General features: G+C 31.9%; 3 protein-coding genes and 1 pseudogene across 3 annotated transcripts; 3 read left to right on the top strand and 1 right to left on the bottom strand.

The window, feature by feature from the left end:
* The first annotated feature begins 4635 nt into the window (after positions 1–4635).
* On the top strand, positions 4636–6472 carry LOC25502830 (uncharacterized). The gene is made up of 3 exons (XM_039828497.1): positions 4636–5268; positions 5391–5802; positions 6000–6472. The coding sequence occupies exons 1-3, from the start codon at positions 5223–5225 to the stop codon at positions 6046–6048; spliced, it is 507 nt and encodes a 168-aa protein (XP_039684431.1). The 5' UTR covers positions 4636–5222; the 3' UTR covers positions 6049–6472.
* Positions 6473–9761: 3289 nt separating this feature from the next.
* On the top strand, positions 9762–13008 carry LOC25502829 (LRR receptor-like serine/threonine-protein kinase EFR). Its single transcript, XM_024773544.2, has 2 exons — positions 9762–10422; positions 12866–13008. Exons 1-2 carry the CDS (start codon positions 9801–9803, stop codon positions 13006–13008), a joined length of 765 nt encoding a protein of 254 aa, XP_024629312.2. The 5' UTR covers positions 9762–9800.
* A 2912-nt stretch (positions 13009–15920) lies between these two features.
* LOC120577320 (receptor kinase-like protein Xa21) lies at positions 15921–25572 on the top strand. Its single transcript, XM_039828495.1, has 3 exons — positions 15921–16552; positions 22927–24912; positions 25119–25572. Exons 1-3 carry the CDS (start codon positions 16360–16362, stop codon positions 25469–25471), a joined length of 2532 nt encoding a protein of 843 aa, XP_039684429.1. The 5' UTR covers positions 15921–16359; the 3' UTR covers positions 25472–25572.
* A 1095-nt stretch (positions 25573–26667) lies between these two features.
* On the bottom strand, positions 26668–27995 carry LOC25502825 (disease resistance protein RPV1-like; annotated as a pseudogene).

The raw sequence follows: 27995 nt of genomic DNA, 5'->3' as shown, positions 1-27995 counted from the left end.
AATGCTGCAACAATAGCAGCCAAACCAAAATACGGCATTCTTTTTATAAAGAGCATTGTTCACAAACCAACTTGCAAGCTGATCCCATTTGCTCTGTTTTCTTCCATAAACAGAGATTCTGTTCTTCCATCTGAAAATTTTATTTTATAACAAAAGTGGTTTGAGATGTCAAATATCACATGTGAAATAAGCAACTTAGATCACTGAAAAATTTACCTGATATTTACTTGCTTCAAGATCTAACAAAACTTGCTTTGTTACTTCAGCCAGAAACCTATACGGGTAGCTTTACGGAGTCGAAAAACATCAACTAACACTTTTAATAATCATTAGGAGTTCCTAAACTTTACACTTAAATAATAGGAATCATTCTCATTTCCAAACTAACCATGGATAAGATTATCCTGCTTTAAAAATATCTCTCTGAGTCTACTCTGTCCTCAAGGATTATACTTTAGGTTGAATTTGTCAAATCTATGAAATGTGCTCTTATCTGCATGGACGTCCAACAAATCCACATTCAGATCATATCTGCATCATAATCATTACTAATTAGAAACATGCAAGCCCATAAATATATTCTGACCACATTTTTCAAAAACCTAGATTAAATTATCAGAGGACAATGCATACCCGGTCAAATCCAAACTCTCAAACACCTCCTTCAGCGTCATATACTTTCCATCCCTAAATATAACAACCTGTACATATAAAATTCTATATCCAAATCTCATCTTTCAACAACATAACTAACCATTGAACTGTTAGCGCGGCAGTGATAACTTGCGGTGCAAGTTATCTGTTTTCGAACATACAGAATTGAGAGAAAAGAAGGGAAAGTTCTTATTGATTGAAAACTTGTTACTCACATTAACAATGAAATTGGGTTTACATCATAGGTATATACAAGCTATGTACATTACTTGCTAAAAAAGTAATTATTCAAAACTAACAAACTTGCTTAAAAGTAGCTAACAAACATAACAAACTTTTTCAACCAATTTCTATCTTAACTAACTTGAGCTTATCTCGACTAACTTGAATTAAAAACTAACATGATTTTGATTAACTTTTTGCAGAAAACTTCAAGCATCAGCTTAACCATCTCAGCAACGGAGCTTTGAACTAATTGGTTGGACAAACCTGCTATGATTTGAACTAATTGGTTTCTCGAGGTGCACAGATAGGGAAATTCATTCAAGCGAAAAAGTTGTCTAGCCGAGGGAGAGGTCCGTATGTAGTCTCGATCTTTGACACAGAAAATTTACATGTATCTTGCCTTAAGGCCAGCCATAAGAAATGACATATGCTCATCAAAAGATCGGACTGAATACGCCTTTAGGTTTTCACTTTTATGTTGTATTTTAAACTACTTTAAAAAATATTTAGTGTAGGGGTAAACTTGTCAAAATAACACATTTGAGATAATTATTACTCCAACCACTTTTCTTAATACGTGCGTTTTTTTTAAAGTATTCCTATAACTAAGGACGGAGGGAGTATTGTTCTTTTTAAATTAAAAAATATTACTCCACTAAATATTTTTTAAATAACAAGTTTACCCCTACACTGAATATTTTTTAAAGTATTTTAAAATACAACATAAAAGTGAAAACCACTTTTCTTAATACATTTGAGATAATTTATTACTCTAACCACTTTTCTTAATACGTGCGTTTTTTTAAAGTATTCCTATAACTAAGGACGGAGGGAGTATTGTTCTTTTTAAATTAAAATAAAGGATAACTAAAATAAATAAAAGGGCTAAATATATTTTTTGAAATCTTTGGTCCTTCGGTGGCCTAACATAACTATATTCACGCAATTGATGGGGTCTTTTATGTTAATATTAGGTTTCATTTGCTGCCAACTCTCAAAACGAGGAAGTGTTAAGCCGTGCTATATCTCTTGCTGCGAACTCAGGAAGACTCTTTCCTATGTCTTATTACCAGGGAGTTTCTTTTCCGACTCATATTCTTTACGCCGATGACATTATTATTTTTTGTGTTGCCTCCAAGGAAAATATGTGCTTGCTGCAAATTTTTCACTATTATTCACAAGCTTCGGGACAAGTTATTAGTCCTCTTAAGAGCAAGTTTTACACCGGAGCTATAACAAATAGTCGCACTACTATGATTTCGAACATGCTTGGTTTTACCGAAGGTGTCATTACTTTTACTTACTTGGGAGCTGGGATGCCCTATTTTTAGAGGGAAGCCAAAATATTTCATTTCCAGGCTATCGTAGATAAAATTACGGTGAAAATGGCTACTTGGAAGGGCTCTTTATTATCAATCATGGGCCAGGTTCATCTAATAAAATCTATTATCCATGGAAAGTTGGTTTATTTGTTTCATGTTTGCCAATGGCCGATGAAGTTGCTAAAGATGTTAGACACTTGGATAAAGAATTTTATTTGGAGCGACGATATTCATACAAAGAAAGTGTGTACGGCAGCATGGAAACATGTATGCCTTGGGAGGAGGGTGGTCTTGACCTCTCAACCCGTGATTTTGTTTCGGAAGCGGTTTTTTGCGGCTAGGAGACCTCTCCACCGTCACTTTAAATCTTCGTTTGGCCGAGCATCCGCAACCATATGGAAACTGTTCTTAGCAATTCGATGTGGATTGTGGGCAGCAATGAACAAATTAATATGTGGACCAACAATTGGTTGGGTGATTCCTTGTTGTCGTTACTTGACCTCGTAGCTTCGTTAGCTCCCTCTCTTCCCGAGAAAGTTTCATCTATCATCACAAATGGGCAGTGGGATCTCCCGCAGGTGCAGCTATTTTTACCTTTGGTGACTCACCGCATTATTAAGACTATTATTCCAATCAGCCCGTTGCAAGATCATTTGATTTGGTTACATTCCTCCGACGGTGATCTTTCTTCTAAGCATGCTTACGCTTTCCTTCGCCCCTCAGTGGGTGTCCTCTCTTCGGTGGCCCTTATTTGGTGAGTAAGCATCCCCCCTTCACACTCCTTTATCTTTTGGCGTCTTATGCACGATAAAATGCCTACATATGAGAACCTTCAGAGGCGTGGTTATACGGTGGTGTCAATTTGTGTTTTGTGTTTGCAGAATTTTGAAACATCGGCACACCTCTTCCTTTGTTGCCCTATTGCTTCACAACTTTGGACTTGGCTTGGAGAGCTGCTCCATCGCTCTATTGATACATCTACGGTTGTCTCCACTCTTTCTTGTATCCCCACACGCGGCAGCTCACAAGTTCGTGACTTACTTATTTTCGGCATTATTCACATGTTCCATACCTTTTGGTTAGTTCGGAACTACATGCGTTTCAATGTCTCATAGTATGGAGGTTTTCTCTTCAGACATTTTCCACAAGGGCAATGGTTGCGCAAAAAAGCTTGCTACTCACGGTCACACTATTTTAGATACGGGTTGGTGGGAGTCTTTTCCCATCTTTGTTAGGGATGATTTCTATAAGGACCGTTATGGGTTACCTAATTTTCGTTTTCCGTAATTTTTCTTCTTTTTTGGTTTGACCCACCCCCCCCCCCCCCCCTTTTGTACAAAATTTTTCCCTTCTCTCTCTCTCTCTCTCTCTCTCTCTCTCTCTATATATATATATATATATATATATATATATATATATATATTCTATGAGTGAGCGGCAGAGGATTGGAGTCCCTTGAAGGTGCCGACCTAGTCGAGATGTCCAACAGCTCCTTGATGTGTTCCTGACTCTTGATTTAGTAAAAAAAAAAATGTTTCATTTGGTTCCATTAGTTTTTTGTTTTAATATTTTTAAATTACAAATATTTGACACTTTAAAATCCTTTAAGATTTATTGGTTTCATTTTGTTTATTTAATTTTATACTTTACACACTTTGGTCTTTTAAGGTACAAAATGCATGAAATTTAGATTCCTTACGATATTTATAATTAGAGACGGAAGTAGTAATTATTAACAAAAGTGTATACTGTTTATAATTTAGAAGATCAATATAAAACAATTTTTTAAGAGATTTGTTTTTTTTTTGACAATTTTTTTAAGAGATCTTAGTGTCTATTGTTTATAAGTTAAAAGATTAAAATGGAAAGAAAAAAAAAACTTTAGGGGAAGAAATATATAATTTAGTCAAAATTTCGTAAGAACTAAAAGAAAAAATTGATGATTTTATAGGTATTAAAAACATATTATTGTAGTTCTTGTGAGCTTAGTTTAATTGTATAGACAATATATTTATACAAGAAGGTGCCGATTTAGTCGGGATGTCCAACGGTTCTTTGATGTCTTCCTCACTCTTGATTCAGTAAAAATAATAATAAAACATATTATCGTATGCTATACTCTTGTCCTTTTTTCGTTGATTGACTTTAAAATAGAAACTTAACTTTAAGGGATTCTTTGCATTTGCCCTTCGTCTTTAACATTATTATTTTAAGAATAAGTGGAAATCTCTTCATCTATAGTTGCTTCCTGGTCGTATCGTATTTTCGTCAAAGACAATAATCATTTCAATATCTATCTTTGTCGACCTGGTTGACTTGAACGACACTAGTGGGGAGTGAAATACACGTTAATAATAATCATAGCGTAGGAAACTCATTTTTAAATCACTATATATGTATTTATCATTCCCGTCATCTATAATTCACACACATTACGGGAAAATGGTTAATCTATCATCTCATCTCTTTCTTTTTTCGCTCTCAGTGCATTGTTGTGTTATTGTTTGCTTAGCTGCAAATACAAAAAACATCACCACTGATCAATATGCTCTTCTAGCATTCAAATCTCTAATTACTTCAGACCCTTATGATGTGTTGGCTAATAATTGGTCAACCTCATCTTCCGTATGCAATTGGATTGGTGTAACTTGTGATGAGCGGCACGGTAGAGTTCACAGTTTGATTCTCCGAAACATGAGTCAAGGAGGTACCGTTTCCCCAAACTTGGGGAATCTGTCCTTCCTTGTTATACTTGACCTAAAAAACAATAGATTCGGTGGTCAGTTTCCTAAAGAGTTATGTTCGTTGCGCCGATTAAAGGTTCTTCATATCAGCTACAACGAGTTTGAAGGGGGGATTCCTCCAGCATAAAGGAACTTATCACAACTTCAATATTTGTATCTCGGCGCTAACAATTTTAATGGTTTTATTCCCCAATCTATCGGTAACCTTCATGGGTTGATAGAATTGGATACCATACAGAACAAGTTGTCTGGACCCATACCTCAAACAATTTCTAACATGTCTTCCATTGAAGTTCTCCATTTATCTTCTAACTACTTTTCAGGTACTCGTACTTTTTGATATAATGTGTTATATTTGTTTCCCACTATCTCTGATTTTAGAATATTAATATAGGATTCATTTGAAATATTAATGGATCATCAAAAAACGCTAAATGGACTGTAGAACACATCCCAGAATACGACAACATCATCCGTCTCAAAAGCTGTTACAACAAATACTTAACAGCATCAAACCAGCCTTTACTTCTAGGCGTCATGGGTCAAAAAGTAATTCAAACACTGCCAAGGAGACTCGATTCATCTGTGGAATGGGAAGGTGCACAGGTTAAGCTGAAAACAAGATATGGGAATTTTCTTAGAGGTAATGGTGGGTTACTGCCTTGGAGAAATTCAGTTCGCTTGAGATTCATCATAGAAGTGCTACTCAGGATTGGATTCTTTGGGATGTTGATGTTCTTGAGATTCATGTTGGAAATCCTCCTCCTCCTCCTCCAATTCCTCATTCTGATTCTCTTGATTTTGGATCTTCTACTCCTTCTGCTCTTTCCTTCAAATCTGATCGGTTTTCTAGATAAGTATGTATGACTTTCTCTTCAAGTTTTCATTTGGTTGTTTAATTCAACGATTCGTCAGCAAATCACAACCAATTATATGTGTGAATTTGATAAGTCATAATTTAAGTGGTTTTTGAGTATTTATTATTATAGAATTTTGTTTGTTTAAGTTCCTTTTTAGAACTATTTTACTGCAATTTTGTTTGTTTTATTCTCAGGATCACAAGTGATGAAGGACCAAGTCTTAAAGCAAAAGAAGGGATCTAAAAGCATGATTGAGGCATGAAGCATGAAAGATGCAAGATTGAAGCCTGTTTGAGAAGAGAAAGAAGGGAAATTCTGACCTATCTATCGCGTAGGGTCGTGCGTGCCATTGCACTGACCGTGCGCCCCTTCCAGTGAGACCGTGCCCAGTTAAATTCACAATGTTGAGAGCTACGCACGGACCGTGCGTGTGAAACGCACGACCGTGCGCGGTCCTAACTTCCAGATTCTGCTGTTGTGCATTGAACCAAGCACGGTCGTGTGCCTTGCAAGCACGACCGTGCGCGTGGGCCTAAGCTGATTTTGTGCAAAATTATGTTCCAATTTGGGCTGTTTTTAAGACATAGAGATCTACTCAGTCATGTTCATCTTGGAATATTTAGTGACAATTGTTTCCATTGAATCAAAGTCTTTATTTTTTCTGCAACCCTAATTTCTTGTTCTTTACAATTCTTGCTCTTTACAATTCTGCAACTTTACTTTCAGCCGTTTACTTTCATGTCTTTCTACTCCATTACTTTAATCTATTTGTCTATGATGAACATGACTGATTAGATCTCTATGTCTTGGGATTGTTGGATGAGTCTAATGACTTAATTCCTATCAAACCAAGCCTAGAACCCTAATCTTATATGAATCTATTTTCTAATCTAATCTCACCATTATTAATTCATATTTCAAATACTAATCGAAGGATCGAAAGATGAAGGTTGGTATTAGAACAAGTGAGATTAGACAAGTTTTGCACAACATGAGAATAATTTTGTAAACCTTGAGACCTTAAAGTTTCGTTCTTAATGGATTTCGATAGCAATCAACCATGAGAATAGGTTTGATTGCCATTGAAATACACTTGTGGATGCCGAAAGGAAACATAAAATACATTAGAGAAACTTGTCTTTAGAAACGGATTTAACCTAAGATTAAAATATAGGTTTGGGTTGTGAATGAATTGTCGTTACGACTAACCAATAATCCCGAGACGCTTTTTATTATCTGAATTTTATATCAATCAATCTGCTAAACTTCTAAACTTTAAACCTTTCAGCTGATGATATTTAGAAAGGAAATCGGTAATTACAACAACTCCTTGTTGAACGATATTTTACTACTTTGATAGAACCGTACGCTTGTGAATTTCACATAAGAATTCAGTAGTTATGATTTAAGTCAAACATTTGTTATGATATGACGGTTATGATTGATTGAGAATGTAAAAAAAATATATCCAAGATGCTAAAATATGTGTGTATTTGTAGCCAAATTAATTGTTAAAGTTAAACTATGGTATGAGTCCTTAATAATGGAAATTATACCGAAGGAATTTCAGTGCTGTTTAATTTTGATTTTTGTATGTTAAATTGGTTTCTGAATGTGTAATTTTGGTTAGATCTTTAGTCTCGAGTGGCGGATTTTGAGTTAATTTGTCGGGGGTGCCAATATTTTATGGAATATATATTAACTGGTTTCAAGTGTTATCAATAATTAATAGCTGGACAAATGGTATAAAATATTTTAAAGGAGCAAGAGGAAGTGGGTTCAAATCCCCTTAAAATGTTTTTTTTTTTAATACAATATGCAATAATAGAAGATTAAACAAGTAAAAAAAAGATGGCAGATTAATTTTTGTTAGATTGATATACTAGTATTTTGCGATATGTTTGATTATGGCAGATTAATTTTTGTTAGATTGATATACTAATATTTTGCGATAGAGTAGTGATATTTGAACAACTCTTTTGGTACAACTTTTGGGACAACCTTGTTGTGTTCTCTTCTTATTGGTCAAAAACAATAGAGAGAGAAAAAGGAAGAGAGAGAATAAGAAGATAATGTGAGTATGAGATAGAAGGTTGTACAAAAATGGTTGTACAAATATCATTTCTCTTTGCGATATGTTTGATTAGGTGTCAGATGACAAATTGATAAAATAAAAAGTGTATATGGGCTTTGTATGGAAGGTTCGGTGGATACATCGCATTTCCGAAAACTAGGTTTCTAGGCTGGATTTGGCGGTTAAAGGTTTTTCTGAAAATAAAAAACTATGAAGCCGGATACAAATACAGGTGCGGATACGCAGATACACGAATCTTTTTAAATTTAAGATACGATACGACCGAAATACGTTAACAAATTTTTTATACTAAAACCTATTTCTATGTAAAATACTTGAAAATAAACTTCGATTACTCGTCATTATTATTTTATTATAAAAGACACAATTTTTTTTAAAACAATACATGTGATTAAATGAAAAAATGTAAAGGTTTTCTTATAAACCATATTATATTTTCATATGTTTTGTTATCGAGAGAAGAATAATTAAAAGAACTCAACACATATTTTATTTAATGTTGATTAACTGAATCACCCCTCTCTCATTACCTTCATTCACAAGAAGTATAATTTTAAGTGGTTCATCGTGAAACAATTCTACTAATGCATATCTAAAATTGAATCATATATATCTGTCATGAATTTTTACAACATTGTCTCACTTTTTTACCCTTCATCTTTTTCTAGGATACATATATGCGAAGTATCTTATAAGTATCCTTGTGTATCTGTGGATTATCATATAAGTATCCATTAATATATTTTTTAAAAATTAAAATAATTAATTCTGATACTTCATGGGTACGTATCCGCGAGTATCCGTGGAGTATTGGTATCCCGATACGGGTACGTCTCCGTTTTGTAGTATTCGAGCTTCAGAGAATAAAAACTTCGTCTCGTGAATGTGCTGAGGTTGTTTGCCTACAAAAGTTCGTTTAGAGGATAAAGGTGTCCAATGCCCTACAAAGTGTGTTAGTTGTGTTTCTTCTGATTAAGATTTGGCTCACGTGTCTTTTACTTCGCCATTTGCAATCCAAGTTTGGATTGAGGCTGACATTTGGAACGACATTCAACAGACTGTCACTGACACTAGTTTGACAACAGAAGCGATCTTTTTGTTGTTACAACGTTTCACGGCAGAACAACATAGTGATATGTAGTCTCATCACATCAACTTTGTGCTTGATCCCAAAACGATAGATGCCTTCCATAGTAGGCATGTAGCTGCCGTACTTTTTTAGGATTTCTTAACATGTGTCATAATAGCATAAGTTATTAATATAACATGTGTCCTAAGGATACAATTATTTTACAAATACATTCAATAATGTGTTCCCACATCAATTAATTAATATAAAAACGCATGAGTTATCATATTTATTAATTGACGTGACAATACATTATTTAATGCATATGCACAATATTATGCATTGACATAATATGCTAATTTTTTTTTTTTTTGACATTGACATAATATACTAATTAAACTCAAATAAAAATACCATTATTATTTTTTTCCACAAGAATGCGCGAAGATGAGAATTAAGAGGTAGAAAATCAATGCTTAATAGTCATCGTCGGATAGTAATGAATTATTCTTGGACATATTAGAATTTTCCATGCAATTATGTACGCTATACTCTTGTCCTTCTTTTCTTGACTGACTTTTAAATTGCAACTTGGGAAAAAAATCATTCCAATATCTATCTATCTATCTAGACTTGGTTGATTTGAAGCACTGCCCCTACCAACACTCTCGGTATGAGAATCTATCACATTTACACAAAATGACGAAAAGTAGAGAGTGAAATAAACGTTAATATTATTAATAATAGCGTAGGAAACTCATTTTTAAACCACTATATATGTATCATCCCATCAGCCCCTTGCCTTGTCTCTCATACACACACTAAGGAAAAATGGTGAATGTATTATCTCGTCTCTTACTTTTTTTGATATCATTGCATTGTTTTGTGGCTTGCTTAGCTACCAATACAAAAAACATCACAACTGACCAATCTGCCCTTTTAGCATTCAAATCACTAATTACTTCAGACCCCTATGATATGTTGTCTAATAATTGGTCAACATCCTCTTCTGTATGCACTTGGGTTGGTGTCACTTGCGATGAGCGACACAACAGAGTCCATAGTTTGATTCTCCGAAACATGAGTCTTAGAGGTACTGTTTCCCCAAACCTGGGGAATTTGTCGTTCCTTGTTATACTTAATCTCTCCCGCAATAGCTTCAGTGGTCAGTTTCCTAAAGAGATATATCGGTTGCATCGATTGAAGGTTATTTCTATCACCTTTAATGAGTTTGTTGGTGGAATTCCTGAAGCGTTGGGGGACTTATCACAACTTCAAATTGTGCATCTTGGCGCTAACAATTTTAGCGGTTTTCTTCCCCAATCGATTGGTAATCTTCGCCAGTTAAAAAGTTTTGATATTAGTCGAAACATGTTGTTTGGACCCATACCTCAAACAATTTCAAACATGTCTTCACTTGAATATCTTGGTTTACATCTTAACTACTTTTCAGGTAATGCTAGCTCTGATATTATGTGTCATATTTTCTATATTTCTTGTATTCACACTATTTATGATTTTATAATTTCAATATTGGATACCCGCATAAAAAATACCCACAATGGGTAGGGTAAAACTCCGCTATCATGGGTCTGGGGACGGGTCCGGATAATACACACGAATTTAATTGAAGATGGGCACAGGTAAGGGTATTATACTGTCCAGCCCCGCAACCCCGCATATACATATTTATTTAATATCATAAGTAATTTATTTATTTTTAGTGTATAATTAAATAATTTATTTTGCTATTTAAACCGAAACTAAAACCTAAACCAAAAAACTGTTTAATACAATAACAACTCCATCCTGCCGGTGTACAGTTTTTTAAAGATATTTTGGATGTTTTTAATTTGACTAAATACTACGATTCATATTTAATTTTAAAAGATTTAAACCATAGTTTTATTTCAACTGTGATGTTTTTATTTTCTTTTCATAGTTAAAGTGCAGGTAATGGGAGCGTGTATGGGCACTTAAGTACCCATAGGGTATGGGAAAGGGTACTAAAGTTGTTGTCCACGACGGTACGGGTACGAGTAATTTTTACAAATGCGGATACTAAAGTTGTTATAGCAAAAGGAGCTAGTCTTCCATAACATGGCAAACCATCTTGAATTATTCCTATATGATTAAACCCATGGTTTACAACAAAAAATATAAAACATTTATTTTTCATATAAGTGCTACAAAGCTTTTCCAAATTGATTATATCCCCTTTCAATTTAAAGGATATACACATATTTTGATTGGGTGTTTGAACTATCCTGATTAAGTATTTGTCTTTCCTTTTTTTTTTCATTGTTGAATTAAAGGTGATAACCAGCTTAAGATTCTATTTGAGATTGGCCGCAATCCCCTTTTGCCTCTAAAACATATCACACAATAATTTAAGATTGGCCGCAATCCGATTTTTTTGTAAATTTCCATAAAACTATATATCCCTTTCCAATTTATTATCACTATAATATTCAAATTTTAGTTTAAGATGTAATAGATCCCACAAGTCACAAAAAGAGCGATTGAGGCATCATAACACTAGTGGTTCGATTAACTTATAAGTCATCTATTATTAGCTATCAATTAACTTATTATGAATATGAAATTAAATGAAAAACATTTTTTTTTCAATTAAGACTACAGTTGTAAATGTTAGAAAAAAATGATAAGCTTAAAGCTAGTAAACATTTTAGTTATGAACTCGTAATCAAATAACGGTTACCAAATGGATCTTTTTTAATTAGTCATATATGAGCTTATAAGTTATAATCTATCGATTATAAGATAACTTATTGCTTGCTAAAAAGTCTCATAACTCTTCTTAACTCGTAAAAGAATTTCTTAGTAAAAATACAAAATTAAAAGTATTTGCCTTATGATATGTCCATCCCCTAAATAATAAGGGAACATGTGTAATCAAATTCAATAAAAGAATTTAAATTAATTAAATCATGACTAACCTCGAAAAATGTAATCAATTCTCCTTGTATGTAGAGTTATTAAGCTTCAATGACTCAATCCCCTTGATAAACAACTTAATTCTTTAATGATGAAAGTGTCCAGGTTTTGCAAAATCTGTATTTCTAAGATTTTATTTAAGATTGGCCGCAATCCCCTTTTGCCACTAAAACATATCACACAATAATTTAAGATTGACAACAATCCGATTTTTTTGTAAATTTTCATAAAACTATATATCTCTTTCCAATTTATTATCACTATAATATTCAAATTTTAGTTTAAGATGTAATAGATCCCACACTGGTCTAATAAAGCACAAAAAGAGCGGTTGAGGCATCATAACACTATTTGGTAAAACAACCGATAAAATTAATGGTTCGATTAACTTATTAAATCATTTACTATTAGTTTTTTTTTTTTGAAGGGATCATTTACTATTAGCTATCAACTAACTTATTATAAATATGAAATTAAATTAAAAACATTTGTTTACTTTCTTTTTCTTCCAATTAAGACAACAGTTGTAAAAATTAGAAAAATAAATACTGATAAGCTTAAAGCTACTAAACATATTAGTTATAAACTCGTAATCACATAACGGTTACTAAATAGGTCTTTTTTAATTAGTCATAAGAGCTTAACAGTTATAATCTATCGATTATAATATAACTTACTGTGCTTGTTAAAAAGCCTCATAACTCTTCTTAAATCGTAAAAGAATTTCCTAGAAAAAATACAAAATTAAAAGTATTTGCCTTATAGGATCCTCAATTCTTTCACCGGTTGTTTGGAAAAAAGATAATCCCAATCCGTGACCATAGACTAGTTAATAAATATATCTATTTTATTTATAATTTAACTATTTATTTTGATTGGGTGTTTGAACTATCCTGATTAAGTATTTGTCTTTCCCTTTTTTCATTGTTGAATTAAAGGTGAAATTCCAAAAGGGATATTGGGTGATCTTACACGGCTAAAATCATTGGCCCTTACGGATAACCAGCTTTCAGGTAAGATTTTTTCATTGGCAACATTGTCTGTTTATTATACTGGTTTCTCTATAGTAGTATATGTTTAATGATGAAAGTGTCCAGGTTTTGCGAAATCCGTATTTCTGAGATTTAATTTAAGATTGGCCGTAGTCCCCTTTTGCCTCTAAAACATATCACACAATAAATTAAGATTGGCAGCAATCCGATTATTTAGTAAATTTTCATAAAACTACATATCTCTTTCCAATTTATCATCACTATAATATTGAAATTTTAGTTTAAGATGTAATAGATACCACACACTGGTCTTATATAAAGAACAAAAAGAGCAGTTGAGGCATCATAGCACTATTTAGTAAAACAACCGATAAAATTAGTGGTTCAATTAACTTATAAGTCATCTACTATCAGTTATAAACTAACTTATTATAAATATAAAATTAAATGAAAAACGTTTGTCTACTTTTTTTTTTCAATTAAGACAACAGTTGTAAAAATTAGAAAAAATTGATCCTCGGTTGAGTTTTTTTTTTTTTTTTGTCGTTTCAATTAAGACAAGTGTTGAGTTTTTTTTTTTTTTTTTTGTCGTTTCGATTTATGATTTTTTTTTGGTTTGATCCTCGGTTTTATGATTTAGCCAAATTTTTGCCACATCATCATTTGTTTGTAAAATCAAATTTTTTTAACAACAATTGACAACATGGACTAAATTCAAAACTTTTGTAACTTACGGTGTTTTTAAAAGAAAAATAAAAAAAATAATACAAAGCCAGAGCCAGAGAACACCAAAACGACAACAACCCGATGAACAACAGACAGAGCAGCAGGACAAGAACACTAGGCAGCATAAAGAAAACTCAAGAACACAACATAAATGGAAGTCTACCAACTGATTTTATGAATCAGCTTCCTTAACTTGAAAATTTCACTTTATGCAACAATCAATTTGAAGAACCATTCCAAGATCAATTGGCAACTCACATGGCTGCACTCTTAGACATTACATCAACTGAGATTATTGTTTCTCATGAACCATTCCTAGATCAACATGGGATATGTCTCTTTCCTAATCAAAATTTTAATCATAAAAAATAAAGAACTCAAGAATAACTAACTTGGACACTTGTAAATAAAAAAATAAAAAATAAAAAGAAATAACTTGGACGGTACAATCATATACTTCGATGTAAAAGATGTAAGTTTAAACTAAAACATCATGTTCGTACCGTCATTTACAATACCCATTATAAATTTCAAGTCACTTGATAATTTCATACAAAATTATAAATATTATTAATGATGTATGAAATAAAGAGATTATAAGTTATTATACAAAATTACACTTCATTATAATTTGAGAAAGATAAATTTAAAAAAATAGAAAAAAAGAGTAATGAATGGTAAATAATATGATAGGAAAATAAAATATATTTAACGATTCATATTAATATTGTAAAACAACTTATAAAATAAGACAATTTTGTTTTTAGTGATGACGGTGGTATTTAACTATTTATTTTGACTGGGTGTTTGAGCTATGCTAATTAAGTATTCGTCTTTCGTTTTTCAGGTGACATATCATCGATTTTCAAATTCAACAACTCATTGTTGCAAGATTTTTATCTTAGCTACAATAATTTGTCAGGCAATCTTCCATCAAATATTTGTCATGGGCTTCCAAATCTTAGAATATTTTATATTTATCATAATGATATTTCCGGTGAGATGCCGACTATCTGGCATCAATGTGAAGAGATGGAGGGATTAGATCTATCATTCAATAGTTTCAACAAAGGACCCATGCCAGGTGGCATCCGAAACATGACCAAACTTCAACAACTATATCTTATGGGCAACAACTTGGAGGGTAAGATATTTTCACTGACAACATTATTGTTTTTATACTTGTTTCTCTATAGTATATGCTTATAAACTTGATAAACAACTTAATTCTTTAACGATGAAAGTGTCCAGGTTTTGCAAAATCTGTATTTCTAAGATTTTATTTAAGATTGGCCGCAATCCCCTTTTGCCAGTAAAACATATCACACAATAATTTAAGATTGACAACAATCCGATTTTTTTGTAAATTTTCATAAAACTATATATCTCTTTCCAATTTATTATCACTATAATATTCAAATTTTAGTTTAAGATGTAATAGATCCCACACTGGTCTAATAAAGCACAAAAAGAGTGGTGGAGGCATCATAACACTATTTGGTAAAACAACCGATAAAATTAATGGTTCGATTAACTTATTAAATCATTTACTATTAGCTATCAACTAACTTATTATAAATATGAAATTAAATTAAAAACATTTGTTTACTTTCTTTTTCTTCCAATTAAGACAACAGTTGTAAAAATTAGAAAAATAAATAATGATAAGCTTAAAGCTAGTAAACATATTAGTTATAAACTCGTAATCACATAACGGTTACTAAATAGGTCTTTTTTAATTAGTCATAAGAGCTTAACAGTTATAATCTATCGATTATAAGATAACTTACTGTGCTTGTTAAAAAGCCCCATAACTCTTTGTGCTCGTGATTTTCGGATATCAAACTATTAATTGATTTGAATCGTCAATCTTTGAACTCTCGATTTTTATTCATGGGAAAGGAAAAGATGAGTAAAAACCCTCATCGAGACTTTGGATTCGGGGGTTGGTTACGCGAAGGGAAGGTGCTAGCACCCTAAGCGTCTACGGTATTCCGTAGGAACCTCTTACCTAATTTATCTTGTGCTAAATTCATTGCTTATTTGAAAATTATTACCTAAAAATCTAAGTGAAAGAATGGGGGGAGAAGAAGTATGTTTTTGGTTATTTTTATTTGATTTGGAAAAAAATAAAAGTATTTAATAGGATCCTCAATTCTTTCACCGCTTGTTTGGAAAAAAATAATCTCAATCCGTGACGATAGAGTAGTTAATAAATATATCTATTTTATTTATAATTTAAATTTTATTCAAAATGAAAGGGAAAAAAAAATAAGGACATGCATAAACATATTTTATTAAGAATACTCTCGAAATATCATTCATACGTTTTTAACCAATAAAGAAGCTCATCAAATAGTGTTGATTCCTAAAATCCCAACTAGCATATTTTAGTCAAAATACTCTCGCAATATCATCCCAATTACCTGTTTATTTTTTTTAGCAAAATATTACTAACACCAATACCAAGCACAAGACGTACAAGATATCCTCAATTACAAGACACAAGCAAATCAGATACATTGCTTAAACCTGTAAAATCGCTAATCAAATAAAAACAGAGCATCAGAACACCAAATAATTCCAGTCCAAAAAGAGAAAATTAGTCAAGATCACAACATGTTAAGTCAGAAAATTTGATGTCTTATCTTAATAAACATTTAATGTGATATTAATATTACACACATGCAGGTGAAATTCCATCGTTTAACAACATGACTTCTTTGAGGGTGGTCAAATTTGGCTATAACAATTTGAATGGCAACTTACCAAATGATTTTTTCAATCAGCTACCTCAACTTGAAAACTTTATTTTAAAGAACAATCAATTTGAAGGAAGCATTCCACAATCAATTGGTAACTGCACATCGTTGATATACATAAATTTAGCATCAAACTTTTTGACAGGTATGTTTTATTTTCTATCTCGACATATTTACCCGAAATAAGATGCATATTGATCATTTTCAATTATTTTACATTTCGTAGAAGCATTTAAAAAGCATTTATTTATTTATTTTTATTGAATTTTATCTTTTTATTTTTAGAATCATATTCTCTTAATATTCTTAAATAAAATAGTCTCTTAATTGAAAATGTTCTTTAATATGAACAACTTTTCGTAAAAAAATGCATAGTTAACCCTTAAGAAATAGAATTAAAAATTCAGAATAAATTATTTTCATAATTTTCTGATCACTAAATTTAATGACGTGTGTGTACATGTGTGTAGTTGGATAATAAAGTGTTAAGTCCAATGAAATAATAAGTGGTGTAGTCTAAGTGTGTGTTTGGTATGGCCGGGGGTAAGAATTGATTTTGATAAAATTGAGTTTAGGAGAATTGATTTTGGTTAAAAGTGAGTTGGATGTGAATTGATTATGTTTGGATACACTTATTTAAAAGTGGTTGGATAAGCCTTTTAATTGATTTTGAACATTAAATGACCAACTTACCCTTTTAATTGTATTTAAATTATAACCCTTTTTTAACATTATTTTATTTCTTTTTTCATTAAGTTAACTTTTTTTTGAAGAATTCATTAAGTTAATTTAACTTTTGGAACACTGAAAATAAAAATAAGCTACGACCACCCAACTTTCAACCAAAAAAAAAATGACTTTTTTTTTTTTCACAACAAAAGAAACTTAACTATGACCCAACCCAATAAAAAAGAAACGGAAAGAAATAAATGCAAGAAATCTGCTCTTTACCCATACGTTTTTGCTCATTTTCAAAGTAAATTACAAAAATACCCCTACTCATGTTAACTCATGCTATTATTAATTCTGCGTGACTTAACTCACACGTTAGTGTAAATATCTACGTGACTTAACTCACGCTAGTTTTAATTTCTACGTGAGATAACTCACGTTAATTTTAAACAATGACTCCAAGGCACCCCTTTTGCTAATACAACAACCATGACTCCAACCAAAATTGTGCTACTTTTTTTTTTTTTTAGACAATGACTCAAAGGCACCCCTACTGCTTCTTCTGGTATTGTGGCTGCTTAAGTTTACAAAATGTATATCATATCGTACTCTCAAGAAGATTGCGTAATGGCGTTTGTCCAGCAAACTTGGAGAGAATTTATTTTGTCATTGATCTAAGATATTTATATGCGAAGATAAATCTAGCTTTCAATTAGAACAAAAACCCCAAATCATTTTTTTACAATCTTTTGCATGCAATTTGTCTTTCACACGATCCCGATAATTTATGAAGTCTTTTATTTTTCTTCTCTCAAATTTGTTCTTTTACTTTGCACTTAAAATTTTTAACAACTGCTACTCATCTTATTTATAGAATTTAAACTCTTCTTGAAACCATTGTTTATAACAAAATTTGTTTAAATTTAAAGATAATAAGAAACAAACTTTGCTTAAAATAAAACAAACTTTAGTTTTCCAAATAGATAGCATTAATTAGTTTTATTGAAAAGGATAAAAGTAATTAACAAAGGGTATAATTGATAAATCATACCCTTAAAATAGCAAAAAAATAGTTAAATAGGAATGAAAAATTCACACTAAGAAGACACTTAAAAAGGAATGGAGGGAGTAATTGATTCCTCGGTTTATATAAATTTAATCCCATGCACAATTTGTTAACACAATGAATCATTTTTAGGCTGTATTGACTACTGAGTGTTAAGGTGGGGCAAAATCAAAGTTATAATACATGTTCTCCTATATAATAAGGATTGTTGTGAAGTATTTTTATTATACGCACCTTTGCAATCTGCTTCACATCCATAACATATTTGGTAGATAACCATAGTTAACCATAATATGGATTAGAATTGGATTTATAATTTTTGTGCACCTTGCAATCTCATCTATTCAATAGATAAGCATAGTTAGCTATTCCTATTCCTCCAGATTATAAAAAAGCAAAAGCAGTATGGTTAAACAATTGACCTATCACAAAATATGAAATTATTGGTATACAAATCAAACAATACAATGTGATTATCAAACACTAACTAAGAATAGATGTCACCGCATATATGTGGAATAGATGTGTACATGCATTATTCCAACTTTAAGAATGACGGTACATATACTTTGAGGGACCTATTTCTTCCTTTTCCAGACGTTACCCCCTCTCCTGCTTTCCTTCCTCTTATACAATCACTTAAGAAGGCTGCATTATTCAACTTTCCATGCTGGGTCCGTTTGTTATAGATTTTTAAAAAATGAATTTTTCTTTGTATTTTTAAAAATGGATTTTTTGGAAATTTACTAGAAAATAGTGGAAGTTATTTCAAACTCACTTCTTGGCATAAGTTAAAAAAAGAGATTTTAACATTCTCTAACTTAAATATTCATCGTTCGAAATTTTACATTGTAAAAATCACATTTTTTTTCAAAATGACATCTTTAAATTAGTTTTTATTTTATTTCTTTATGAAAAACTATTTGAAATAGCTTTTTTTTAGTGATTTTTTCACAATTTTATTATCCAAAAAAAATTACAACAAAATGATGAAATTTTTGAATAAATGTGGACGTTTGTGGATCGATCAAAGCCAAGTTCACTAGGCAAAAATAACTTCTTTTCATCAATGATTTTTGAAGAAAACACATGAGATTATTTCTTGAAGCAGAGATCATAAGATTTTTTTTCAAGAATAACAAAGCTATTATGGAGAGAACCAGCTTGCAGATAATTAAAAGCTATATGGACGTACCGAGGATATGAATTAACTACCAAAATAATTATTGGTTGAAGTTGTGGCGTGTGTAGTCTAATTAACTAATAGATCTCCAACAATTAGTGTGTGAAAAACATCACAAGATGCATAGAGTGGAAGAAATTCTAGAATATCACACTTGAGGGTCACATATGTTCATATTTTAGACGATAAGAAAGCCAAACTTGACGACAGAAATTCAACTTTGTTGGTTATCATCAAAGTTCAAAGGGAATCATGTTGTCAAAAATGAACAACAACAAGATATAAATTAGTCGAGATGTGGTCTTCATCGAAGAAGGAGAGTGAGACGTTATTACTCACCAAAAGGAATACGGTTTTCTTCCAGAATTTGAAGAAGAAAAATTTAGAGAAGTTGAACAAAATTTTCCACTTCTGTAGACATTATGAGGGAAAGGATCGTGATATGCACATGTAGTATTCATACCACTATGACAACACAGAGCTCTTATCACCTTGATGACTTAAAGATATCTATGAGGGAATGGATAATCCATACATTATTTATGTCTCTTTTCAAATTATGCATACACAAACTTAGAAGCAGCTACAAAAGATAAGAAACAAAAAGGGAACAATCCATAAACTCGACACCCTTCTAAAAAAGCATAAGGCTACCAATGTCTAGAAAGTGTGCAATGAAGGACACAAGGAAAGAATAGTTGCAAAAGGCTACACTTGAAAGATTGATTGAAATATAGTATTTTTCGCAAGTCTCTCATCAAAATACCGTAAGAATAGTACTCTCACAAGTTGAAAAACACGAGTTGAGAGCTCCTCATATGGACGAGAAGTATGCCTTTTTGAATGGATTCCTATAGAAATAACTATACATTAAGAAACCATTGGGATACAAAGTAAAAAGCGAGAGGGAAACAATATATTACTGTTGGAAATATTAATAGGAAATAGATTTCGGAAAGATAGAAGAGAGATGTTGTGCCGTGGAAAAAGTCACTAAAATGAAAGCAAATTTTCGGTGGACCTCCGGTGCAATCCAATATCCGGTTTTGCTCCCCAAGGTTTACACAACTATGTATCTGAACTCGTGCACTCGAGGCCAGCACTTTGGAGCTTCATAAACAATGCCCAAAATAATCGAGAATAGAATATAAAACAATGAACTTGATTTTTGACAACTTATCTGCTCCCCAATGTTTCCATACGTCTTCTATATATATGGTGCAAGTGGCCAATTACATAATAAGTGGTGTAGTTCAAAGAGAAGTGGATGAGTTGATTGATAATATAAGGATGGGAGAGGATTATGTGTCTTTGGTTTAGGTGCCTTTGATGGATTTTGTTCCTATCTCTCTCTAAACCATTAATTCTCTATCATCTAATTAATTTATTTTAATCATTCATTCTCATCTAAAATGAACTAAAGACACCGAAGCTAAAGGCACCAAATCCTTCTCTGTCAAGTTCATATGCAATAAACTTGAGATCTCAATTGTCTATGAAAATGGAGAGGATCTGCAAGGTGTTCGGATTTTAAAATCCAAATTGATGAAAAATTCCTTTTTTTTTTCCACCTAAAACAGGGGGAAAACTCATTTCATATTATGGAATCTAAAAATCACATTGAAATTTTCGTCAAAAACAATAGGTCACGCCATAAATAAATAAATAAATAGGGTGAAAAAATAAGTCTTTTTTTATTAGCCACAATGCTTCCGACAATATTCATCATCGATCATGAAATAATGGCAACCGTTCAAAAATATTAATAACATTCTTGATAAAAAAAGACTGAGTTGATAAGAAAAGGTTCATCCCAGATGAATCAAAAAGATTTAATATAACTTACGTTAGAAATGAAGGGATCTGGGTAGCTGAACTATTTTTAGCTAAGAGTTAAGAAGTAGAAGATATTGGGTTTAAATCCCGATAAAGAAAAAAAATAACTAATACAACAATTTACATACAAAATTTACCATTAAAAAAACTCCTGTTAGAAATTATAAAAAAAAAAAAAAAAACAATCAATTGAACTATTTAATCCTATAATTATTTAGTCCCTCAATTAGCTGTTAGAAATTATTAAAAAATAATAATAAAATGCAGAAACAGTCAATTTAACTATTTACTCTCTCAATTAGCAACATTGGTTTTTTTCATGGTAGTTTGAAAACTAAATTGATGTATTTTTCATTGTTTAAGGATATTTTAGTGGATTTTAATTGTTTAAATACTAAATTGAGGATAGAGTGTTAGTTTATGGATTAAATTGATTATTTATTAAAAAAAATGGGAATCAAACATCACAAGTATTAAGCCATTTGTTAAAAAAAAAAAAACGTACTCAAACCATTATTCGTCAATAAAAAAGTAATTAAGCCAATATGAGAAAGAAAATGGGATTAATATATATCAGTAACATAGAGGGAGCAGGAACAACAACCCACGAAAAGGGGAATTTAAAAACATGATATTTTTTAAATTAATTAAAGTAAACTTACAAAACTAGTCTTTTTGTCAAATAGGTTTTTTGTCAAATAGGTTGTTAACTTACACATTCATGATTTTGAATTGGTGCTAAATTAGCTGCCGTTAAGAGAATGACTATTTCTATTTCTTTAAAGGGTGCTTTGATTTCATATTAGCTTGCTTTTTACTTACTTGACTTACAAATTACATGATCTACCAAAGGAGAGTTTTACATAGATAATATTCTATCCTAGCCATCAACCACGCCCATGATCTATCCCAACGTTCCTCATCACCGCTGAGATCATTCATATGTTCGTTAGTTTTATCATATTTATGCCTTTAAACTTTTGAAAATATATCGTTTTCTATGCCTTTGAAATATTGAGTAAGGTTAGTTATAAAAAGTTGTTTGAAAAATAGATAACATGAAAAAACAAAACAAGAAATACAAATTCCATGAAATATTTGAGTATGACGTATGTTTTATGCATGAAATACAAATTTGTGAGAATATGAATTTTTTTTAATAGTATTTTCAAATAAACCGATCAACCGAACCGATCCAAACCGATTCGTTTGCTTTGGTTCCTTTTTTAAAAAAGAGTGAAAACCGAACCAAACCAAACCGATGAAGATTTCATCGGTTTGAACATTTTTTTGACTGAGAGCCGATCCAAACCAAACTGTTACAACCTTAATGATAATGTTTAAATTTTAAATTTTTTATTCTAATATTTCTTTATAAGGATTTCTATATATTGCCAACTGTAAACACGTGAATAGATAGCTAAACCAAAACACATGAAAACCAAACATCGTCCAACGTAAAAATAAATATCCAACGGTTGAAAAGCATTCGTGATATTCCACAAAAGACAAATTCGTTGTATGTTTTTTTTTTGACAAATTGTTTTTTTTATTTAGCTCTTTACCTTTTTATTTTATCTTTAAATTTAATTTTTTTTTTTTTTTTTAAATGTCAAATATTGTTCAATCCTATTTATCACATGACATGAAGTATGTGTTAGCTCTGCAAGCAAAAAAAAAAAAAAGGAAAAAAGTGGTCGTCTAGTTTATTGTCCCTCGAGAAATAACCATCTTAATAACATTGTTTCTTATCCATTTTCAGGTACGATTCCCGAGGAGATTGGCTATCTTGATAAACTTGAGCTGCTAATATTGTATAACAATAGGTTAAGTGGATCTATTCCTTCCAAAATCTTCAACATGTCATCACTCACATCTTTGGGGGTTGATCAGAATAGCCTCTCAGGCACAATTCCATCAAATACGGGATATAGCCTTCCTAGTCTACAATATCTATTCTTGAATGATAACAATTTTGTTGGAAATATTCCAAATAACATATTCAACTGTTCTAATCTTATTCAATTTCAATTGAATGGCAATGCATTCACTGGAACTCTACCCAATACTGCTTTTGGAGATTTAGGATTGCTTAAATCGTTTCTCATAGATGACAACAATTTGACAATAGAAGATTCTCATCAATTCTTTACTTCCTTGACAAATTGTAGATATTTGAAATATCTAGACTTATCCGGGAATCATATACCCAATCTTCCTAAGTCAATTGGAAACATAACTTCAGAATACATCAGGGCACAATCATGTGGAATTGGTGGTTATATTCCCCTAGAAGTTGGAAACATGAGCAACTTGCTACAATTTTCTCTTTCTGGGAATAATATAACTGGACCAATACCTCCTACATTCAAAAGGTTGCAGAAACTTCAGGTTTTGAATCTTAGCAACAATGGACTACAAGGATCATTTATTGAGGAACTTTGTGAAATGAAGAGTTTGGGTGAGTTGTATCTACAAAATAATAAGCTCTCTGGAGTTTTACCAACATGTTTGGGAAATATGATTTCTCTTATAAGGATACATGTAGGATCTAACAGTTTGAACTCTAGAATACCTTTATCTCTTTGGAGGCTTAGAGATATATTAGAGATAAATTTTTCATCAAATTCTTTAATTGGTATTCTTCCACCTGAGATTGGGAATTTGAGAGCAATTGTACTATTAGACCTATCAAGAAATCAGATTTCAAGCAACATTCCAACAACCATTAATTCCTTATTAACATTGCAGAATCTCTCCTTAGCAGATAATAAACTGAATGGTTCAGTTCCCAAATCACTTGGTGAAATGGTAAGCTTGATCTCTTTGGACTTGTCCCAAAATATGTTAACTGGTGTTATTCCAAAATCCTTAGAATCACTTTTGTATCTTCAAAACATCAACTTCTCATATAATAGATTACAAGGAGAGATTCCTGATGGTGGACGGTTCAAAAATTTCACAGCTCAATCATTTATGCATAATGATGCACTTTGTGGTGATCCTCGCCTTCAAGTACCTACATGTGGTAAGCAAGTTAAGAAATGGTCAATGGAAAAAAAGCTTATATTGAAATGCATACTTCCTATAGTTGTGTCAGTCGTTTTGATTGTTGCGTGCATCATACTTTTAAAACATAATAAAAGGAGAAAGAATAAAAATAATGTTGGAAGGGGTTTGTCAACTTTGGGAGCTCCAAGAAGAATATCCTATTATGAAATTGTGCAAGCAACTAATGGATTCAATGAGAGTAATTTCCTTGGAAGGGGGGGATTTGGCTCTGTTTATCAGGGGAAGCTTCTTGATGGTGAGATGATTGCCGTTAAAGTAATTGATTTGCAATCAGAAGCAAAATCAAAGAGCTTTGATGCAGAATGCAATGCGATGAGAAATCTACGACATCGGAATCTGGTAAAGATTATCAGCAGTTGCTCAAATCTTGATTTCAAATCATTGGTGATGGAGTTCATGTCAAATGGAAGTGTAGACAAATGGTTATATTCAAATAACTATTGTCTAAATTTCTTGCAAAGGTTAAATATAATGATAGATGTTGCATATGCATTGGAATATCTCCATCATGGTTCTTCAATGCCTGTGGTTCATTGTGATCTAAAGCCTTCGAATGTCTTGTTGGATGAAAATATGGTTGCACATGTTAGTGATTTTGGTATTGCAAAGCTCATGGATGAAGGACAATCTCAAACTCTTACACAAACTTTGGCTACTGTTGGATACATCGCACCAGGTCATTTCTTTTCTTTTACTTCTTAATATTTTCCTCTTCATATTTACAGTCCCAACCAATCTATTTGATTATGTCAACAACAAAAATCTATCACACGTTAGTCATCAACATGTTATATTAGTAATTAATGTGTAGACAGTATAGATCTAAGCCTTATTTTTTTTAAAAATATTTGATAACTCGTAATAACTAGTATTAACATGCAGAGTATGGATCTAAAGGAATTGTTTCTGTCAAAGGAGATGTGTACAGCTATGGGATTATGCTTATGGAAATCTTCACAAGAAAAAAGCCAACAGATGATATGTTTGTTGCAGAACTAAGCTTGAAGACATGGATCAGTCGATCATTGCCTAATTCCATTATGGAGGTCATGGATTCAAATTTAGTCCAAATAACTGGGGACCAAATTGATTATATATTGACTCACATGTCATCTATTTTTAGTTTAGCCTTGAGTTGTTGTGAAGATTCACTTGAAGCAAGAATCAATATGGCAGATGTTATTGCGACGCTAATCAAAATCAACACTTTGGTTGTTGGCGCAAACACAGTCTAGTTATTTTCAATATTTGTGTTTGATGGCAGATGTTATTGTGTTTGATGTTGTAAATATTGTTTTAAACACAGTCTAGGCTATTTCCTTAATATATTTCCTTTTGCTTTTAAAGAAATCGACTAGTGAATAAGGGTTAATAGTGCTTTATCCCCTTGTAATAATTCCAAGCTTAAAATTATTTTCCACATATATGAAGATGAACTTTCAGATCCTAAGCTTGGAATCATTATCTTGTGTCAAAAGTACAAAAATATATTATATATCATGCATTGTTGTTGCTGCCTTTGTCTCTGAAATTTTTTTTACAAAAATTCACAAAGAAAAACTAAATTTCAAATGCATGGTGGTCCATTCACCTTTGGATGATTCTGGTTTTTGCATAATTACTGATTTTACAGTTTTGGCTAAGAATTTATCTTAAAATCTGTTTGATGAGACAAGAACAGTATAAGTTTCTATTTAAGAGATAATATATAAGAACTATAGTAAGATGAGACAAAGGATTTATTTTTATTCTTGGTTATAAGAAAACTGAGTTTTGCATTAAACAATTCCTCATTTGAGTAGCTTGGACTGTGCGCAGGAGATGTTGTAGAAGATCTTTACACATTAAAATACAATGTCTTCCTAGGTGATCACATTCAATTAATTCATTTTCTCAAATGTCAATATGTAGTATCGCGTCAGGTGTTCGTGTCTGTCGATTTGACCTCACAAAATGTCTCAGAATTGTTGTAAACATTGTCTTCAGGATGACGGTAACTATGGTACCAGTAGTTTGATGGATTAAGAACACGAATTTCTTTCTAAACTCTATGTTGAGATTCTTTCTAACACTGAATTTGTTCTCAGACAGTTCTCAAAAACCTTAGTTTTATTAGATATTTACTTATTACATGGCTTGCCTTCCATGGCTAGGGCCTAGCGACAATGTTGGATTTATATGGGACTCTGTTGCACGATCAATGCATGAGTTATTAACTCTGTTTTGTAGCAACAGACAAACGTATAGTATGCCTCAAGAAAAATTGAAGAGTTTACTTGTTGTTTAATGCTATCTAAGAATCTTTATTTTGATATCCTTGAGTTCACTAAAATCACAGTTACACACATTGTGCTCCAACTACATGCGCTAAACTTTGTGCTGATTAAAGTTTTATAACACATTCTTTCAATAAAATAAAATAAAAGTTTTGTAACACATACATTGATAAATATGTAAAAGAAGAAGCACATTTATAATGCACCTAAAATAGTTTTTCATAAGCTTCTGAATCTTTCATATATGAAAGCATCTCATGAGTCAAACGAAGCATGCGGACGCTTCTCTTCATCTTAAGTTCAGTTATGCGTTGAACCGTTGCCTCATGACTTAGTTGATTTTCATAAGTATCTATGCTTTTATAGTATTGTAGCTGAAGTTGTGCAAGTTGCACTAATTTAGTAATTTGGTGATCCAGATCACGAACATAAACATGTTTCAGCTTTTGCAGCACATCCATCGCAATTTCCTCAACAAGTTCAGCTTCTGTTCTGTTTATACAAACATTTTAAAAATCTTAAATTTCCAATAGTTAATCAAATAACATTAATATGATAAAAAACAATTACCTGTTGATGGAGCAATCTCACCCAGAATGGTTGGCTGCTTCTCCCAAAGCATCCCTCCATTTTTGCAAAACATTCATTGTACTTCCAAAACGCTGCTCATGTTTAATGAATGCCTCGGCATAACTTCCTAATTGGTGTCGAACATGAAAAGGATCAACTTCATAGAAAACTGGAAGTATCATTTGCCCTTTGTTTTTTCTACACTCGAGTATCTTCACAACTTCATCCAAACACCATTTTGAAGTTGCATAGTTTTTTGAAAAATCAATCACATAGTTGCTTCATCGATCGCCTTGAGAAGTGGTTGTGATATTTCATCTCCTCTTACAAGATTATCCTCTATGTAAGTCTTGATATCTAACCTTCTTAGTGCACTATTGAGATGGCTTTTGAATGTCTTATGAGTATCCTCGCCTCTGAAGCTAAGGAGTACCTCATGTGTTTGTTTAAGAGGAAGATGATTTTGCCATTTAGTATTTGCTATAGCTTACGAGAGTTGTTTGGATATAGAAATTTTTTCCTCTCTTATTATCTAATATACTTGACAACTTCCCTTTTTATATAGATCGATGCTCGATCTATGCAGCTTCTTTGCCTATTAAAGTATGTAGAAATTAAAGAAAGAGTGAATTGAGGATCAAAAGGAGTTTAAAATATTGGGTTAGTTTTAAAATATGAATTTGAGTTTTATTTCAAGTTTTCAACGATGTTCTCCTTGAATAACTGAAAGAGTATCTGCAGCTTCTTTTTCTCTTTTTCGACGGAAAGAGTGTTCTTGCAAAGGGCTCAAAGGCTTGCTATCCACGTTAACTTTCAACAAACCCACGGTGGGAGGGTACCAAATGACCTCCAAATCCTGCAAAGGGCTCAAAGGCCTGCGATGAGCTTTAGGCAGTGGCGGAGTCCTGACCAT

Source organism: Medicago truncatula, chromosome 8 (assembly GCF_003473485.1).
Source record: "Medicago truncatula cultivar Jemalong A17 chromosome 8, MtrunA17r5.0-ANR, whole genome shotgun sequence".
NCBI classification, from domain to species: domain Eukaryota; kingdom Viridiplantae; phylum Streptophyta; class Magnoliopsida; order Fabales; family Fabaceae; genus Medicago; species Medicago truncatula.
Note: the sequence above shows the minus strand (reverse complement) of the source record. Positions and strands in the feature narration are given on the sequence as shown.